The sequence below is a fragment of the Podarcis erhardii genome, assembly GCF_964252035.2.
Source record: "Podarcis erhardii genome assembly, chromosome: 4".
Classification (NCBI taxonomy): Eukaryota; Metazoa; Chordata; class Lepidosauria; order Squamata; family Lacertidae; genus Podarcis; species Podarcis erhardii.
This window is the reverse complement of record NC_138508.1, coordinates 4,584,394-4,604,051: the sequence shown is the minus strand read 5'-3', so window position 1 is coordinate 4,604,051 and position 19,658 is coordinate 4,584,394. Positions and strand designations below refer to the sequence as shown.

Here is a 19,658-nt window from a genome sequence, read left to right as displayed (position 1 = left end):
ATACACTCACACAGGAGAGTCCTCCCGGGCAGCAGAGTCCAGCAGTCCTTTATGAGGCTTCAGGCCCCGCCCCAGGCCAGATGGTGAGTGGCAGGAAGGAGCAGGGCCCTCAGACACTCACATACAGGAGAGTCCTCCCGGGCAGCAGAGTCCAGCAGTCCTTTATGAGGCTTCAGGCCCCGCCCCAGGCCAGATGGTGAGTGGCAGGAAGGAGCAGGGCCCTCAGACACTCACATACAGGAGAGTCCTCCCGGGCAGCAGAGTCCAGCAGTCCTTTATGAGGCTTCAGGCCCCGCCCCAGGCCAGATGGTGAGTGGCAGGAAGGAGCAGGGCCCTTAGACACTCACATACAGGAGAGTCCTCCCGGGCAGCAGAGTCCAGCAGTCCTTTATGAGGCTTCAGGCCCCGCCCCAGGCCAGATGGTGAGTGGCAGGAAGGAGCAGGGCCCTTAGACACTCACATACAGGAGAGTCCTCCTGGGCAGCAGAGTCCAGCAGTCCCTATGAGGCCCCAGGCCCCGCCCCAGGCCAGATGGTGAGTGGCAGGAAGGAGCAGGGCCCTCAGACACTCACATACAGGAGAGTCCTCCTGGGCAGCAGAGTCCAGCAGTCCCTATGAGGCCCCAGGCCCCGCCCCAGGCCAGATGGTGAGTGGCAGGAAGGAGCAAGGCCCTTAGACACTCACATACAGGAGAGTCCTCCTTTAATCGATTTAAATACAGAAAGTATAAATAATTTGGGACAAAAGGTGAATACCAACATAGAAACCATTCAGAAATTGATACAGGAATCTATTTTGATCCGACAGACCGCAGAGGAAGCCAGGGGAAAAGTTGCTGCCGTGGAAGTCAAGGTAACACAATTGGAAACAAAGAGAGTCCCAGATCTACAGAGGCAACTTGAGGACCACAAGTCGATGCTTTCTATGATTGAGCTTAAGGAAAAACAGACGAATTTGAGGATCAGAGCTGTACCTGAATTGGAGAAGGATACAGTGGTGCCCCGCAAGACGAATGCCTCACAAGACGAAAAACCCGCTAGACGAAAGGGTTTTCCGTTTTGGAGGCGCTTCGCAAGACAAATTTCCCTATGGGCTTGCTTCACAAGACGAAAACGTCTTGCGAGTCTTGCGATTTTTTTCGCTTCCCCCCTTTTTCTAATAGCCTCTAATAGCTGCTAATAGCCTCTTAGCCGCTTTGCCGCTAAAAGCCGCTAAGCCGCTAATAGCGCTAATCCGCTATGCCGCTAATGGGCTTGCTTCACAAGACGAAAAAACCGCTAGACGAAGAGAATCGCAGAATGGATTCTTTTCGTCTTGCGAGGCACCACTGTAGTTTGATAGACTTTCTCACGCAGGAATTTGCAGAGTTTTGGGATTTGGATTTGGAACAAGAAGAATTTAAAATTGTGAGTGCCTTTAGACTTGGAAGAGGAAGGAAGAAGAATAGAGTAAGAGACTGTTTGATTACCCTCCAATCTAAAGAAGAGAGAGATAAAATTCTGGGTCGGCACTATCAGAAGACCTTGGTAATACAGCAGTCAAGAGTGGAAATATTCAAAGATATCCCGAAACATCTTTTGGACCTTAGGTCCAACTATGGAGATCTGGTTGTCCTGCTGAGAAGGAACAGAATCATCTTCAGGTGGGAATTTCCCCAAGGCCTATCCTTCAGTTTTAAAGGAAGGAAAATAAAAATAAGATCAGTTGAGGATAAAGAAAAGTTTTTGAGTAACTACGAAGAAGATCTGCAGAAGGAACTTGGAAAAGAGACAGGAGCATCGGACAGAAGATCACCAGATAGAGGACTAGAGCAAAAAGTATTGGACAGAAGATCACCGATAGTGGACATAGCAACACTATCCTTTGGACTGGACTGCCCAGTGAAAGTGATACCAACACCACCGACAGAACAAGAGCAAGCATTGGGCGCAGTTGGAGGAAAATCAAAGTAACTACATCATGGCACTGCAAGCATTAAGCTGGAATGTTAATGGACTGAACTCCCCGGAAAAAAGGCGAAGAGTCTTTCATTTATTAAAAAAAGAACAATTGGACTTGATTTGTCTACAAGAAACACATGTGATAAGGCTACACAGGAAGGTATTGAGCAATAAAAGACTGGGACATGAATTTATTTCATCAGACAAAGTTAAAAAAAGAGGAGTAGTACTTTATGCAAAGGAGAGCCTATCACTGAAATTTTTATTTAAAGATGACCAAGGAAGATTTGTTGCAATTGAAATCCAATCACAAGGAGAGAAATTTTTGATAGTAGGCATTTATGCACCAAACGAGGGGAAATCGGAATTTTTTAAAAAGTTACATGAGACTCTGATGGACTATATGGATTACAATATGATTCTGATGGGGGATATGAATGGAGTGGTGTCTACAAATATGGACAAGGCACAGAGACAGGTAGTTACCAAGGATGGTAGACTACCAAAAACTTTTTTAGATATAACTGACAATATGGATTTAGTTGACATCTGGAGAATGAAGAACCCCTTGGGAAGAGAGGGAACTTTCTTCTCTGAGGCCAAAATGACATGGACAAGAATTGACCAAATTTGGGTGACTAGAGGGCTGGCTCCGAAGACTAGAAAGGTGGAAATTTGCCCTAAAACTTGCTCCGACCACAATGCTGTGAAGATGGAAATGAAACTAACACCAATTGGTTCCTTCAGATGGAGGATGAATGACACTGTTTGGGAACGAAGAAGTGACAAAGAAGGCCCAACTATTTTGAGATAAATATGAACACCACTGTTGAAAAAAGAGTAATTTGGGACGCAAGCAAAGCGGTTATGAGAGGATTTCTGATACAACAGAATGCGATTAAGAAGAAAGTTCAAAATGAGAAAAAAGACAAGATTTTGGAGAAAATAAAGGAAGGAGAGAAGAAACTGAGAGCGAAACCACAGTCGCAGGAGATTCTGAAAGAGATAAAGTTATATCAAGTACAATATATGAAAATGATGAACCAGGAAATAGAATGGAAAATTAAACAGATGAGACAAAAGACATTTGAATCGGCAAATAAATGCGGAAAACTGCTGGCTTGGCAAATGAAAAAAAGACAAAAACTCAATACCATTACAAACTTGGAAGTGGAAGGAAAGAATATACAGAATCCAGTGGAGATCAGAAAGTGCTTCCAGAGGTACTTTAAACAATTATATACACAGGAGATGCAGAAAGAAATGGACATTGATCGATTTTTGAAAACAAATAGATTACAAAAAATCTCTCAAGAAAATAAGCTAATGTTGAATTACAAAATAACGGAGCAGGAGGTAGAAGGGGCCATCCAGAACATGCAACTAGGCAAATCTCCAGGACCGGATGGTCTGACTTCAAGATATTATAGATCCCTGAAAGAATGGTTAGTACAACCCTTAAAGTAAGTCTGTAATGAAATATTGGAAGGGAAAAAGGCACCAGAGTTGTGGAAGGAAGCTTATATTACACTTATACCAAAAACAGAGTCTGAGAAGACACAGCTCAAGAACTACCGCCCCATATCTTTGCTTAATGTGGATTATAAAATTTTTGCAGATATTTTGGCTAAAAGACTAAAAAAGGTACTAGTAGAAGAAATTCATAAAGATCAAGTGGGCTTTCTCCCGGGCAGACACTTGTCTGACAATACGAGGAACATAATTAACATCTTAGAAAAACTACAAGTGAATATTAACACCAAAGCAGTTTTGATATTTGTGGACGCGGAGAAAGCCTTTGACAATATTTCTTGGAGTTTTATGAAGAAGAATTTACAGGGGATGGGGGTTGGTCAAGGTTTTGAAAACGGCATAGGTGCAATTTACTCAGAACAAAAGGCTAAATTAATTGTGAATAATGTAGTGACGGAAGAATTTAAGATAGAGAAAGGAACACGACAAGGCTGCCCAATCTCTCCATTGCTTTTTATATCGGTCCTGGAGGTTCTCTTAAACATGATTAGAAGGGACCAATTGGTTAAAGGTATACAAGTCGGAGCTAAACAGTACAAATTGAAAGCATTTGCCGATGATTTGGTATTGACATTACAGGAGCCAGAATCTAGTACTAAAAGAGTACTGGAACTGATTCAAGAATTTGGTCAGGTAGCGGGTTTTAAGTTGAATAAGATGAAAACTAAGGTTTTAGAGAAAAACCTAACAGTGACTGAGAGAGAGGTTTCAGAAGGAGACAGGATTAACACTGGTTAAGAAAGTGAAATATCTAGGGGTTAATATGACTGCCAAGAATGTGAATTTATTTAAGGATAATTATGAAAAATGTTGGATGGAAGTGAAAAAGGATTTAGAAATATGGTCAAATCTGAAGCTATCATTGCTAGGCCGAATTGCTGTGATAAAAATGAATGTATTGCCAAGGATGCTGTTTTTGTTTCAAACATTGCAAATTTTGGATAAAATGGATTGTTTCAAGAAGTGGCAGAGAGATATCTCTAGATTTGTCTGGCAGGGCAAGAAGCATCAAATAAAATTTAAGATATTAACTGATGCTAAAGAAAGAGGTGGATTTGCCCTGCCAGACTTAAAACTTTATTATGAATCAGCCGCTTTTTGCTGGCTGAGAGAATGGCTGCTTCTTGAAAACACTGACGTGCTGGACCTAGAAGGTTTTAACAATCTATTTGGGTGGCATGCATATTTGTGGTATGATAAGGTCAAAGCACATAAAGCATTTAAAAACCATATTGTCAGAAAAGCACTGTTTAATGTCTGGATAAGATATAAGGACTTGCTTGAAAATAAAACCCCAAGGTGGTTGTCACCAATGGAAGCAAAGGCTCAGAAAAAGCTCAATATGGAGGCCAAATGGCTGAAATATTGGGAAATTTTGGAACAAGAGGGAGACAGATTAAAACTGCAGAGTGCGAGATTAAAACTAAAAAATAGAGTGCGAGACTGGCTCCATTATTACCAAATAATGGAGGCATATAATTTGGACCAAAAAAAATGGTTTCCAGGTGGAAAAATCAAAATTGGAAACAGAACTGTTAGATACCAAAATTAAGAACTTGTCAAGAATGTATAACTTGCTGTTGAAATGGAACACTCAGGATGAAACGGTGAAATCTGCTATGATTAAATGGGCACAAGATGTTGGACATAATATTATGATGGCTGACTGGGAACAGTTATGGACCACAGGTATGAAGTTCACGGCATGTAATGCCTTAAGAGAAAATATAATGAAAATGATCTACAGGTGGTACATGACACCAGTCAAACTCGCAAAAAAAATTATCATTTGTCCGATAATAAATGTTGGAAATGCAAAGAGACTGAAGGTACATTCTTTCACCTTTGGTGGACATGCCCAAGAATTAAGGCTTTCTGGGAGATGTTCTATAATGAAATGAAAAAGGTATTTAAAAGCGTGGAAGATGCACACCCCCTTCTCCCCTTTCACAGGGGAAAGAAGAATAGTCAGAAAGTCCTTTTACATCTTGTTTATTTCTGACTTTACAGCTCTACAAAAAAAACATGTCCGATCAGTTCAAACTTCTCCAAGCAAATGACTCAGACTTCCTTTACAAATGCAACAGGAAGGTCTCATATTACACACGTGTCAGGGAACTGACATCAGAGAGAGAGGTGGAGGCAAGGCTCCCGAGCGATGCAGGAGAGGGGACCAGCAGAGGGGAAGGATTTCAGCGCAACACCAGCAGAGAAGGGAGGGAGATGGAGGATTCGGAGAGGGGTCTCCAAGACTCTTCGCCCGAAACTAGTGGAGAGAGCGCAGGCACACCTCTGCCCAGTCCTTCCTTGCGCAGAAGGGTTCCACGCAGGGAGAGTAGGCGGAGACTGGGCGTCAAACAGCTTCTATGCTGGAAGAGGTTCAAGAAACACCCACTGACGGATTCTGCAAGCGACTGACCGGTCACGGAGTGGAGGGCTGTCAGCCAAGGCATGGTTAGCCAGGTAATCTAGCTGAAAGTAACGGCAACTTACGCACAAGTGACCCCTTATAACGATTACAGCAATCCGTCAGTCTCTGACGTTACTTGTGCACAGGCAGGAGACCATAAGTCAGACTGGAAGTGCCAGCGGCGCCGCGGAGCAAGCTGCAGGTGTGCAGAATCTGGTGGAGAGGAACCGAGATTTGGAACAACATGTGGCTCTGCTGACGACGCGGCTGGATGAAAGGCGAGCTCAGGATCCGCAGGTCAGACCCACCCCGTGGCAAGGAAGGTGCCAGGACTGGTACACAAGTTTAGGGGGAAGCCCCAGGACTATAACGCGTTCCGAACGGAAATAGAGTACGCTTTGGAACTGCAGCACGATGACTTTGCTGATGATGCAGAGAGGGTGGCATATATCGTGGGGCATCTGCAGGATGGGGCGCGTGAATGGGTCAGGCCCCTAATGGCTACGCAGAATGCTGCCTTGAAGGACCTTCGGAAGTTCTTTCAGGCTTTGGACGCGATGTATTCCAGCCAAGTGGAACAGAGTGTGACCAGACGGGAACTGATGGGGTGCAAGCAGGGGAATCTATCAGTTAGGGACTACTGGTCCCGCTTTGCGATGTTAATACACCGGCTGGAGTGGAACTTAGATTCTCCCCCTATACAAATGCTGTTTGAGGAGGGGTTGTCCCCAGCCGTGAAGGACGAGCTCTCCCGCTTGCCCCGCCCGCAATCGATGGACGATTTGACCAAAGCTGTGCTTGCGATAGGAGTAAGACAGGAAGCGCGCGCTTTGGAGAAGCGGGAGGGGAGAGGAGAGCGTTGCCTTGACTACTGCATTCCTGAGATGCCAAGGCAGCCTTCCCAGTCCGTTGAGCCAATGGAAATCGATGGAGCGCGCGCGCGTGAGGTTTCAACCGCCAGCGGAGGGCACAAGAGGGAGGGAAAGGACTGCAAAAGCACCAAGTGTTTCCTCTGCCAACGGCCAGGACATTTTGCCAAGGCCTGTCCGCAAAGAAAGGCTTGGCAAGGGATGATGGGAGCCGCTGGTGGTGAGGAGGAGGGGGAAGAGGAGAAGGTGCAGGGAAACGCCAACGCTTGGCTGCCAATCAGCGGGCACAGCAGCCAGGCCGGTAACTAATTGAAGTGCCCCAACCAGACCCCCCCAAGGCGTCAATAGCCATAGAGGTGGTGCTAGAACTCCCAAATGGACACCCAGTCAAGGTGAAGGGACTGCTGGATTCAGGCAGCTCCTGCAATTTCTTCAGCAAGGACTTCGCTCTAGAGCACCAACTCCACCTACTGCCCCTGGATTTCCCCCTCCAAGTCACAACGATAGATGGCAGGGAACTGCTGGGAGGGGAGGTGACGCATCAAACCCCACCAATGAGAATGAAGGTTTCCAGGCACACGGAAACCATTGCCTTTCACGTGGCCACACTGGCGGGACCCCCAATAATATTAGGCATGAGCTGGCTAGCCCTACATGATCCAGTAGTGGCTTGGCATCAGAGGACGGTCACCTTCGGGTCAGCTCACTGTTTGGAACACTGTCTGGGGGGGGAAAGCCAAGGTTGAGGGTGGCCAGGGTGGCTGGAATGACGGTGGAGCCGAGAGGAGAGGTGCCGCCACAGTACGCTGACTTGCAGGAGGTCTTCAATGAGAAGGAGGCGGACAGGCTACCACCACATAGGCCCTTTGACTGCCAAATCAACTTGCTCCCAGGGGCTCAGCTGCCGGTGGGTAAGCTGTATGCCATGTCTGACAGGGAGATGCAGGAGTTGCGAGACTTTATTGACAAGAACCTGAAAAGAGGTTTCATAAGAGAATCTAAGGTAGTGGGGGGCAGTCCGGTGTTCTTTGTGGACAAAAAGAACACTAATCAGCCCCGATTGATCGTGGATTATAGGGCATTAAACCTTGTATCGGAACCCGTGACCTTCCCAATGCCCAGAATTGATGACATTTTAACACGGGTGAGGAAGGGGAAAATCTTCACCAAGCTGGACCTCAGGGGGGCGTACAATTTGATTAGGATGAGGGAGGGGGACGAATGGAAAACCACCATGTTCACCCCCCTGGGGGCCCTTGCGTACTTAGTCATGCCATTTGGATTACAGTCAGGCTCCGCCTGTTTTCAAGCCTCCATGCACCACGTGTTGGGTTCCCTGCTGTACAAGAACTGCGTAGCATTTCTGGACGACGTCCTAATCTATTCAGACAATGAGAAACAGCATGTCAAGGACGTCAGGGAAGTGCTAAAGAGACTGCAGAAGCACCAGTTGTGGGTCAAGCTGGAGAAGTGCCAATTTCACGCCAGGGAAGTTGAATTTCTGGGGTACAAGTTGTCGGACAGGGGCCTAGCTATGGACCCCAGCAGGGTGCAGGCGGTGCTGGACTGGAAGACCCCCAAAACACGGAAGGATGTGCAGAGGTTCCTCAGGTTCAGCAACTTCTACCAGAAGTTCATCAAAAAATTCGCCCACCTGACCGCACCCATCACAGATTGTCTCAGTAGCAAAAGGAAGTTCATCTGGACAGAAAGTGCCCAACAATCCTTCGAAAGACTAAAGAAGGAATTCGCTTCGGAGGAGCACCTTCTGCATGTGGATCTGCAGAAGCCAATGAGGCTGGAGACCGACGCATCGGATCGGGCCGTCGGAGCGGTGTTGTTGCAGCCGGGGGGGGGGCCAGCAAAGCTTGAGACCGTGCGCTTTTTTTTCGCGGAAGCTGAGCAAGTCGGAACAAAACTACATGGTGTATGATCGCGAACTGCTTGCAATTTACGCAGCCATTCAGCAATAGAGACATCTGCTAATAGGAGCCCAGCACAAGATCCAGGTGTGCACGGACCACAAGAACTTGGAATACTGGAGAACGGCTCGAGTTCTCAACCAGAGACAGATTCGATGGGCACAGGAGTTCTCCAAGTTCTTCTTCGAGATCCGGTACGTGCCGGGAGAAGAGAACGTAAGGGCAGACGTGCTGTCCAGGAAGCCGGAGTACACGGAAGGAGAGGGACCGCCGGAAGTCAGACACGTGTTCCCAGAGGAACGATGGGTGTGTGGGGGAGCGTTGGTTGGGAAACGAGAACTAACCGAGCTGATTCGCCACGACGAATTCGCTCAAACAAGAATCAGGGAACTCCGGGAAGCAAGGGAAAACCAGGGAGGCTTTGAGGAAAGGGAAGGGCTGCTGTACTACAAGGGGGTGATGTACGTACCAGGGGAGACCTTGAGGGAAAGGGTGCTCAAACAGCTTCACGACAACCCAACGGCGGGGCATTTTGGTCAATACAAAACCATGTTGCTGGTTACCAGGCAGTTCTGGTGGCCAAGGGTGAGGGAAGATGTACGAGAGTATGTATGTGGGTGCGACCGCTGCCAATGGGCTAAAGGGGAGACGGCTGCCCCCGCAGGATTGCTGTAACCCTTACCCACACCGGGAAGACCCCGGGAGGTGGTATCTATCGATTTTATGACAGATTTGCCCAAGTCTAGAGGGAAGACAGCAGTCATGGTAGTAGTGGATCTGCTAACCAAAATGTGCCACTTCATAGCTTGCTCACATGCAGTAACGGAAGAGGAAACGGCCAAGTTGTTTGTTGATCACATCTTCAGGCTGCATAGGGCTCCTTCGAGGGTCATCTCGGATCGCGGGAAACAATTTACCTCGCAGTTCTGGAGGAGGCTCATGAACTTATTGCAGGTGGAGGTGGGATTCTCAACGGCGAGACACCCGGAAACCAACGGGCAAGCAGAAAGAGCGAACAGTATTTTGCAGCAATACCTACGCTGCTACGTCAACGAGAGACAGAACGATTGGGTAGAGAGACTGGCGCTGACTGAATTTGCGTACAATAACGCTGAGCATGTGTCCACGGGAATGAGCCCGTTTATGGCCAATTATGGGTGTCACCCCAGGGCCTTTCCCGGGAGGGGGGAGGAAGGGTGGAGCGTGCCTGCGGCAGAACAGTTTGTGGAAGAAATGGAGGCCCTGCACCAGCAACTTAAGATGAACTTGGAAAGGGCCAAGGAAGTTTACAAGAGGCAAGCAGATAAGCACCGCTGGGAAGGGTAGACTATAAGGGTGGGGGACCGGGTGTGGTTGTCCACCCAAGGGCTACCCTTTAAGGGAGGGTGCAAGAAGCTAAGGCCAAAACGGCTGGGACCCTTTGAGGTAACGCAGCAAGTGAACCCTGTGGCATTCAGGCTCAAGTTGCCAGACAGCATGAAAATCCACCCGGTGTTTCATAGGTCCCTACTCTCACCATACAGAGGGGAACGGGAGTTCTGGGGGGGAGAGGGAGAAGGCATCAGACACCCGCAGGTAGAGGAGAGGGAACACCACAACCAAGCTATGGAAATCCTAGATTCACGGTGGCGGGGGTGGCAAGGGGAGTACCTGGTGACTTGGGAGGGAGAACCCGAGTCAGAAAACACGTGGGTTCCCGCGGGGGAGATAGATGATGGATATCTTGTGGAGGAGTTCCACGACAGGTATCTGGGTAAGCCCAAACTGATAGAGAGATTCTGGGAGGAGCGATTTGGGACCACAGACGAGGAAGAGGATTTTGTGGGTTTTCCCGCTTCCGAAGAGGAAGGAGGAGAAGCGTCAGAGGAGGAGGAATCGGACTGGGAAGCCCGTCCCACGCGAAGAAATCGGAGCGGGTGGGAAGCGGGGTTTGAGTCCTCGGAGGACGACGGCAGCTCCTTCCAGGGATTCCCTGCATCGTCGGCTGAAGAGGGAGACGAAGTTACGTCACAGGGTCGGGCCGGGGGTGGAGGGGGTCCTGGGAGGGAGGTGGATGTCAGGGAACTGACATCGGAGAGAGAGGTGGAGGCAAGGCTCCCGAGCGATGCAGGAGAGGGGACCAGCAGAGGGGAAAGTATTCAGCGCAACACCAGCAGAGAAGGGAGGGAGATGGAGGATTCGGAGAGGGGTCTCCAAGACTCTTCGCCCGAACCTAGTGGAGAGAGCGCAGGCACACCTCTGCCCAGTCCTTCCTTGCGCAGAAGGGTTCCGCGCAGGGAAAGTAGGCGGAGACTGGGCGTCAAACAGCTTCTATGCTGGAAGAGGTTCAAGAAACGCCCACTGACTGACCGGTCACGGAGTGGAGGGCTGTCAGCCAAGGCATGGTTAGCCAGGCAATCTAGCCGAAAGTAACGGCAACTTACGCACAAGTAACCCCTTATAACCATTACCACACGGAACAAAGCTTTGTGTATCCCATGAGCTGCCTGGAAGATTCTTTCCCAGGACTAGCCACATCATGTGATGTAAACAAGCTGGCAGTTTGCAGCTGCGTTGCACTCATATCGTAACAGCAAGAACCTGACAAACAAAAGGGGTTCTCAACAGAAATGTCCCGATTCAAATCTGATCTTGTAAATTCTTGTAAATTCTAAAAGAAAAACTCTTTCCAAAACTTATCGACTCTTCCTTGACTGGACAGTCAAGGAGGAGGAGGTAACAGTGGCAATGGTGAGGTGGTGCCAGGATTTTGGCCATTCAATAACCATGGCCCAATGGGAAAATTTATGGAAGATCAATTGGAAATTCACAAACTGTTACACGATTAGAGAGAACTTTCAAAAAATGCAACATCGATGGTATCTAACACCATGGAGACTTTCCAAAATGTATAAAAATGTGTCAAGTAATTGTTGGAGATGCGGAGACTCAGGAACATTGTACCATATGTGGTGGATATGTAGGAAAATACAGGTATTCTGGGAGAGTATACTTGCAGAACTGCAAAAAATGCTAAAGATCTCTTTCAATAAAAAACCAGAGGCCTACCTCCTGGGAATAACAGATTTGGATATTCCACAAAAGAGGAAGGGTATCTTTTTATATGCGATGGCGGCAGCAAGAGTTTTGATCGCAGCAAAATGGAAGAGTAATGAAATCCCCTCTATACAAGATTGGATCCAAAAGCTGACAGAATATGCCGAATTAGATGGTTTATCAGAAAAAATAAAGAATAAATCAAAACAGGAATTTGTTTCAAAATGGGAGGTTTTCAAAGAATATCTGAAAAATAAATATAGTAGTTTAAATTCTGTCGCAGCATTCGAGGAACTTCAGTAATAGTTGCAAGGTAGATATAAGAAATTAGATTTATTAAGAATAAGTTTAATTATGATAAAAGTGTGTATTGGCAATAAGTAATATGAATTTGAAATATGGAATAGACGGGAGGTTGGGTCTTTAGTGTTAAGACCAATAGATGTTTTATTGTTTGCTAAGAAAATTATGTGTCTAAGGTTATTTTTGTAATTTGTATGTAATTTGGTATTTGTGTTTTTTTCCTTTTTTCTTGTTGTATAAATAAAAAACTTTATTTTTTTTAAAAAGGGCACTACCTTGCTTGGTAGTGATGGCATGAAATACGCGAGTTTCTTTAATCGGAGAAGAGGAGAAGAATCAGAGAAGATTCTTCTTGCATTGCACCAACTGTGAAACACCCAGTGTGATGATCTGGGGTTGTATGGCAGCAAAAGGTCTGGGCAGAATTTGCGTCATTAATGGAAATATAAATGCAAGAAAATGCATAAACGAAATACGTGAGCCCAAACTGAAGTGTTCCGCAGGTGATCTTTTCCCAGATACCGAAGCATTTATATATTTTCAGCAGGATTCAGCTCTATGTCATGTTGCTGCTGTGTGCAAAAGATACATTCAAGATAATGATATTTCACTGCTGGAATGGCCTGGGAATAATAATAATAATAATAATAATAATAATAATAATAATAATTTTTATTTATATCCTGCCCTCCCCAGCCAAAGCCGGGCTCAGGGCAGCTAACAACAATAAAACAGTACAACAGTACAACACAACACTCTAAAATCATTCATTATAAAATTAATTCAAATCAAACCAATGGCAACCATTGGGCCAGAGCTCCGTGAAGATTGCCGAAGGAGGGAGTCAGGCTGTGCCCTGGCCAAAGGCCTGGTGGAACAGCTCTGTCTTGCAGGCCCTGCAGAAAGATGTCAAGTCCTGACAGAGTGTTCCACCAGATCGAAGCCACAGCCTTCGAAAAAGCCCTGGCTCTAGTTGAAGCCAGCCTAACCTCTCTGTGGCCTGGGACCTTCAAGATGTTTTTATTTGAAAACCGTAAGTTTCTCTGTGGGACATACCCGGAGAGGCGGTCCCGTAGGTACGAGGGTCCTAGGCCATATAGGGCTTTAAAGGTTAAAACCAGCACCTTAAACCTGATCCTGTACACCACCAGGAGCCAGTGCAGCTGGTATAGTACCAGATGAATGTGATCTCACAGCGAAGACCTTGTAAGGAGTCTCGCCGCGGCATTCTGCACCCGCTGGAGTTTCTGGGTCAGTCTCAAGGGCAGCCCCACGTAGAGCGAGTTACAATAATCCAGTCTGGAGGTGACCGTCGCGTGGATCACAGTGGCTAGGTCAGGGCGAGAGAGATAAGGAGCCAACTGCTTAGCTTGGCAAAGATGGAAAAATGCCGCCTTTGTTATAGCTGCAATCTGCGCCTCCATGGAAAGGGAGGTGTCGAAGATTACACCCAAACTCTTAACAGACGGTGCTGGCACTAATTGCGCCCCCGCAAGAGATGGGAGTTGCCCCCCCAATCCCATATCGTCCCGTCCCAGCCACAGGACCTCTGTCTTTGAAGGATTTAGCTTCAACCGGCTCCCACGTAACCATCCAGCCACAGCTTCCAAACATCTGGTCAGTGTGTCTGGGGCCGAGTCAGGATGGCCATCCATCAACAGATAGAGTTGGGTGTCATCAGCATACTGATGGCAACCTGAATAGCCCACACTTTAGTCCATGCTGAATAGCCCACACTTTAACCCAATCAGAAATCTTTGGAGCCGACTAAAGAAACTTGTCATTCAGAAGCAACCCAGCAATAATGCCCAATTAACAGAGGCCAGAATTCAGTCTTGGTTTCCCATTATTACAGCTGCAGAACTAAAAACTTGGTTCACTTCAAGGGTTGTAAGGCCGTAATTAAAGCTAAAGGTTACCAATGGTTACCAAGGGTTTCACATTTTTTCTTTATGACTGCTGTTCCAATAAATACTCCTTCATAAAAGTCATCGCATCTTCATTAAATTATCTTTCCATTGCTATATAATTTTATGGTATTACTCCACACAAAAGTGGTGTTATGAGCCATCAAACCTCAGAAATACACTTTTCACAAAAGGTTTCCACAATTTTGGCCACTAGTATAAGTTGTTCATTTTAAAGTTAAAGTTCTTTATATATGGGATCAGATTATTATTATTTATGTTTCATTTTTATATGTGTGTTGGAAGCCGCCCAGAGTGGCTGGGGGAATGGAGCCAGATGGGCAGGGTATAAACAAAAATTATTATTATTACTACAGTGCTACCTTGATTTAAGAACAGTCCTGTTCCGGAAAGTTTGTAAACCGAGGTACCACTGTATCATCCTCATCATCATCATCATCACCACTGCTACTTCTACCTGAGATTCCATAAGCCTAGCTCTTCTTCTCTGGGATGAATTTTGTTTGGCCCAGTCATGGCATCCCCTCCATCTCCAATGTCAGTCATCTCTTTGGGTCAACCCAAGACTGACAGGAGCAAAAACAAAAGCAGAAAACCTGAAGCTACTTATCTTTCCTAACAATTCTGAAGCTGACATTGAAGATAGCCTGGGCAGTTCAGACCAGCCCAACCGTGGTAGAAAAAAGAATAATCTGAGGAAGATTGTTCAAAGAGAAAACTGTAATTTACTGTTTATTGTGGGGGTATTAGGTTCCCAGGTGTTATAGGGGCCACTATTGAGCTCTGTGAAAATATGTGAGGTTGGTCTATAGACGTATTTTTTGAATTTCCAGGCAGATAGGACGATCCCACAGGGAGCCTTACCAAGAGAGGCCACGATCCCACGATTCTCCTCCATGACGTCCTTATGCAGAGCTCTCTGGTCAGGATCCAGCAACGCCCACTCCTCGTCCATGAAACGAACAGCAACATCTTCAAAGCACACTGGACCCTAAAAGAAAAAGGGAAATGTCCGCCTCTGAGACAGCAGAAATATGATCTACTCCACAATGCTCTGGGGTTTCCTTCCTGTAAATTGCAGTGTTGTTTCAATAGGATTGCTTTGCTGCACATTTTAATTATGGGTGCTTATTTTATTCTGCGTTTTAATTATGGGTATTTGTCTTTGTGCAAATAGGTGGTACTCCACCTTGTGTTTTCCAAGTCATTCTGCCTACCCAAACATTCTAGTTTCCTCAATAGAAGGATCCACTTTCTCCTCTCCTCCTGAGCTGTTCCAGGAAGGTTCCCTCCCAATGCCCTAGAGCCAAATTCCAGCGGTTCAGGGTGGCATGGAGAGGGGGAGGAATGGGGGGCAGGCCCCATTTTTCATCCTATAGGGCTGGTTAGGTGAATCCACTATTTGTTCTTCTTTGTCAACTGCTTAGAAAACAATTTTAGCATTCAGTGATTAATTAAAATAAGCCTATTTTCGTCTCCTAGCTCTGAGAGACAAGCAGGGAGGGTGGCTTCTGGCAAAAGGTGAGGGAGCCACCGGTGGCTGCTCCTTCTCCTGACTCACCTCTGCCTCTCAACCTTCCTCTCCCACTCACTTCCTTCCTCTTCTGCCTCTGATTCTGCACTGCATTCTGCCACAGAGTCTCCCAGCTCACTAAGCCCTGTTTCCCCTTCAGCTTCTGACACCTCCTCTTCCCAGGCTTCTCCCTCTTGCCCCTCTGACCGCTCATCCTTCCTCCACTTCCACTCCTTCGGCTCTGAGCCATCTTTCCTTCCTGGTTCCCTGGCTGCTTCCTCCCACCATTCCTCTGTGCCCAACCAGTCCATGACATTGCTCCATCCCTTGGCCTCTGTCCCCACAAGGCAGCTTCCCCTGACCTGATCTGGTTCCACAGCCGCTGCTTCCCTTCTGCCCACATGAAAAGGCGGATCAGGAGGTCTTGCTGGCATCCTTCTGCCACCTGCAAGAGAAAAAAGGTAAGCAGGATGCCAGGAGTGCCTGCATCTCTCACAGGTGAAACAGGGCATCTCTAACTACAGATGGGCCTTTGAGAAAGACTTACCTACTGAGAGCATTTGGACGTTTGTGCCCATTTCATATGTTTGTTGTGCAGAAATACATCTCCCCTCCTCTGGACCCTTCTTCCCAACTGTCTCCCCCCAAAACAGGATGAAATGAACCCTCAGATGTGTTGGAAAACCGACAGAATGAGACCAGTGGAGAAAAACCACCTTCCTCCTTACCCAGTGGCCTCTCTCTGGTGTCCAACGGAGGCCTCTCTGCCTCACAGGAATCCAGGTCCATTTCTGCAAAGAGATCCCTTCCCTGAAAAAGAAACAAGGAGTCAAAATGGAGAATGGTGAGAAATATTAGAAAGAGAATGACAAAGACTTGAAGGGTGTCAGATGTCATTCCATGGCTGTCTTCCAAGAAAAAGGATGAGCCATCGATAAAGCAATATGAGATGTTCTCTGTCCTGTTTGGAGCCCCTTGGGAGTATCCAGAGGAAAGTCTCTCTCACCTGCTTTCTCTCCTCTGCCTGACTCAGGAGGAAACCTTCGGCCAGGGCCACCGCCTGCGAACTGGTCTCCGCTCCACAGTCCCTCACCCAGCTCTCCATCTCTGGTGGAAGGACAGCCAGGAACTGCTCCAAGATCACCAGGTCCAGCATCTCAGCTTTCGTGTGCCTTTCTGGCTTCAGCCACTGATGGTCAAGGTGGCAGAGTCGGCTGCAAACCTCTCGGGGTCCTTTGGCCTCCTGGCAGCAGAACTGCCTCACCTGCTGGCTCTGCACCTCTGAGCGGAGGGTGTCCTCCTCACCCAGAATCTTCTGCACTGGGATTTCCCAGAATCCCCCAGTGCTCCCAGTTTGGTTGGCATGGCCTCTTCCTGCTTCAGGGCCTGCTGAGTATCGCTCATCCATCCGTGCTCTCAGGAAACCTCTGAGAGATCAGAAGGAACCCTTTGGTCTTCTGCCAAGTTCTGACTGTCTAAATGAGAAGTTCTAGCAAATCCTACAAAGCAAATACATTGTTCTGTTACAGAATTTGTAGGGGGGGGGGGAATGGTTCCCTGAGCAAGCATGGATGAGTCTTGCTGGGAACCAGGGCTGGACTGCACCACATCCCAGACCATGAGATATCTTTTTGAAAAGAAAGAGGAGGAGGAAGAGGAGAAGAAATAAGTCTCTAGCCTTCTAGCAATGCAAAATGTGGAGGCAACGGAAGGGATTTCTGTCAGATTAATCAACCTGGTTTCTGCTGCCTCCCAGTCAATGCATGAAGTCAGAACTGACTGACAAGGAAGTCATTTGTATCTTGTGGAAAATGGATGCTTGGCTCTAGTGGGGGTCCTCACCTGGTGGGGGTCCTCGGGAGTTGTTCCCCCCACCCACCCCCACCCCCACCCCTGCTTCTGTCTCCTTTTCTTGCACTTGGACTCTCTGCCCCTCTCAAGACAGTCTCCTGGGGTGGGGTCCCTTTTTCTTTGCTCTTAGGGCCAGGTATGTATCTGGCCAACCCCCTGAGGGCCAAGTGGGTGGGGCCAAAGACACCTTCATTGAAATATAAGCGGCTAATTTATTATTATTATTATTATAATATTATTATTATTATTATTATTATTCTCTTAGATGGCTGAACACACACACAGCCACTGATCCCAAGGTCCCTGGAGGCTCAGTGAGTAGCAGCGCCCATTTCCGGGTGGTTTTCCATCAACAATCCCTTTGGGGCAGAAAGGATGTGGTCCTGGGGTGCCCTGCTCTGGGTGCGAGGGGATTGCTGCAGTGGCCTCCGTGGGGGGCTGCCCTGGGAGACACTGGGAGACACTGGGAAACTGGTCCCCAATGCAGCAGCCAGACTCTGGGCTGGGATCCCTCTCTTTACTCCTGGCATCTCTCTCCCACCTTTTTTTTGGGGGGGGGGGTGTCTAGCCCACCTCCTCGTCCAGCTTTGGAAAACCATTTGCAGATGTTTCCTCTGTTGTGCAATGAGGCTGAGTTAAAGTCCTAGGGACCCCTTAGTTTAAAGAAGGGAGATTTTTTTCTGAAAGGGGGGGCGGAGGGTCAAATGAGTTTGGGATCCTTTGATCTGCAGGAAGGAGAGCGTGGCAGCCCTGGCCCCTCCCTGGCAGGACCCTCTCCCCCCCCCCCTGACTTGGGGTCCCCCCCCGCAGGAGCAGATCAGGCCCCCCCCCCGGCCTCCTCCCCTGCTGCAGCCCTGGGACCCCCCCTCCCCCCACTGCACCCTCTGGGGGGAGAGAGAGGAGACTCACCAGATCCCGGGAGGGGACAGCGAGGGATCCCTTGCAGCAGAGACCCCAAAGCAACACCCGCCCCCCTCCCTTGCAGGAAAGGACTGGGGAGGGAGGGAGGGGCCTGGGCTCTGGAGGACCTGGCCCCCCTTGCTTCCTGTCCTCTCTAGGAAGGCAGCTCACTTCCCTTTAACCCTTGCCAAGCCGAGTCCCTCCAGCTCAGCCCTCTCTCGCTTGGCACAACCTCAGATTCTTATTATTATTTATGGATTTCGGGGGGGGGGGACTTTTGGTTGGACTCTGAGCATCTCCCTCCCTTAAGGAATTTGAGGTCTACTTTTAATCATTTTAATCATTTGTCTACTTTTAATATGTTCTATGTTTTAAACGTCCCTGAGAACTCTTGATGAAGGGTGGTATATTAATGTAAAAAAAAGTAACAACTGTGATAGGAATTTTAGGGTTTTAGATATATGGCAACGTTCATAACCACATGTACATAGATCAGCACAGGAAAGCCAACCTGGAACCATGTTGATTCCTAAACTGAGCAAATGTTTCCCTGCATGGTCAAAATGGAAAAGTCCCCCCATTGTCTCTTTCCTCACAAATCCTGTCTTAAGGACACATTTAAGATACAAGGTGTGAGCCTGTGACCTGGCCCAGGAAATAAGTATTTTACCACTACAAAAGACTGGCCAGGCTCCCCAGGAAATCCAATCAAGTAACCTGCCAGACAGAAGATAAACAAGGACAAGAGAAAAACAACATTTAAATTTCTGTGATGTAGGTGGGATGTATCTGAGGGGTGGTCTTAGGTTACACCCCTTCTGTGATGAATGCATAATGTTTCTGGGGGTGGTCTTGATCTAGAGGATGGGAATTTCAAAAGTCTTTATAAGCCCTTGCACAGCATTGTTCTGGGTCCTCCTCCTCTCCTGCGGGTGAGGGGAGCACCCTGTTGCAACAGATCAATAAAGATCAAGCTTACTAGCTGCTTTGCTTCTCAATATTCTCTGGTTGGCCTCTGTTATTTTCTCCTACCAATAGGGAACCTATGTAAGGACTCTATATGGGCTCTTGGATACCCCATAAGGGAAAAGGGCATATTTTTATTTACAACAGAAGCTGCTTTGCTTCTCAATATTCTCTGGTTGGCCTCTGTTATTTTCTCCTACCAATAGGGAACCTATGTAAGGACTCTATATGGGCTCTTGGATACCCCATAAGGGAAAAGGGCAAATTTTTATTTACAACACAACCACCATCCATTTTCAGTCCTTTGAATTAGCAAGTAAGCATTTCTGGAAGGGGAAATTGCATACTATTGTATGTTTGCATAGGAACATGCATAAGAAAGTTTTGGTTAGTCATGATGAGAATATGATTTATTTTGAACTTCACTTGGTACCTCCTTGGTAGCCAGTGCAATTATTTCTGTGTTGCAAAATATGAGTCAGGTATA

General features: G+C 47.4%; 2 protein-coding genes across 5 annotated transcripts in view; one reads left to right on the top strand and one right to left on the bottom strand.

Moving 5' to 3' along the window:
- Positions 1 to 18,246, bottom strand: part of LOC309340937 (uncharacterized protein) — a 31,523-nt gene extending 13,277 nt beyond the window's left edge. Inside the window, exons 1-5 of the mRNA XM_081860202.1 lie at positions 18,215 to 18,246; positions 16,461 to 16,953; positions 16,183 to 16,264; positions 15,817 to 15,899; positions 14,806 to 14,932 (exon numbers count right to left, since the gene is read on the bottom strand). Coding sequence (XP_081716328.1) covers positions 14,806 to 14,932; positions 15,817 to 15,899; positions 16,183 to 16,264; positions 16,461 to 16,862 — 694 coding nt within the window. The 5' untranslated portion in view covers positions 16,863 to 16,953; positions 18,215 to 18,246. The remainder of the gene's footprint in view (positions 1 to 14,805; positions 14,933 to 15,816; positions 15,900 to 16,182; positions 16,265 to 16,460; positions 16,954 to 18,214) is intronic.
- The window catches only part of LOC309340960 (uncharacterized protein), a 163,938-nt gene that overhangs the window by 126,509 nt on the left and 17,771 nt on the right, over positions 1 to 19,658 (top strand). The window lies entirely within an intron of this gene.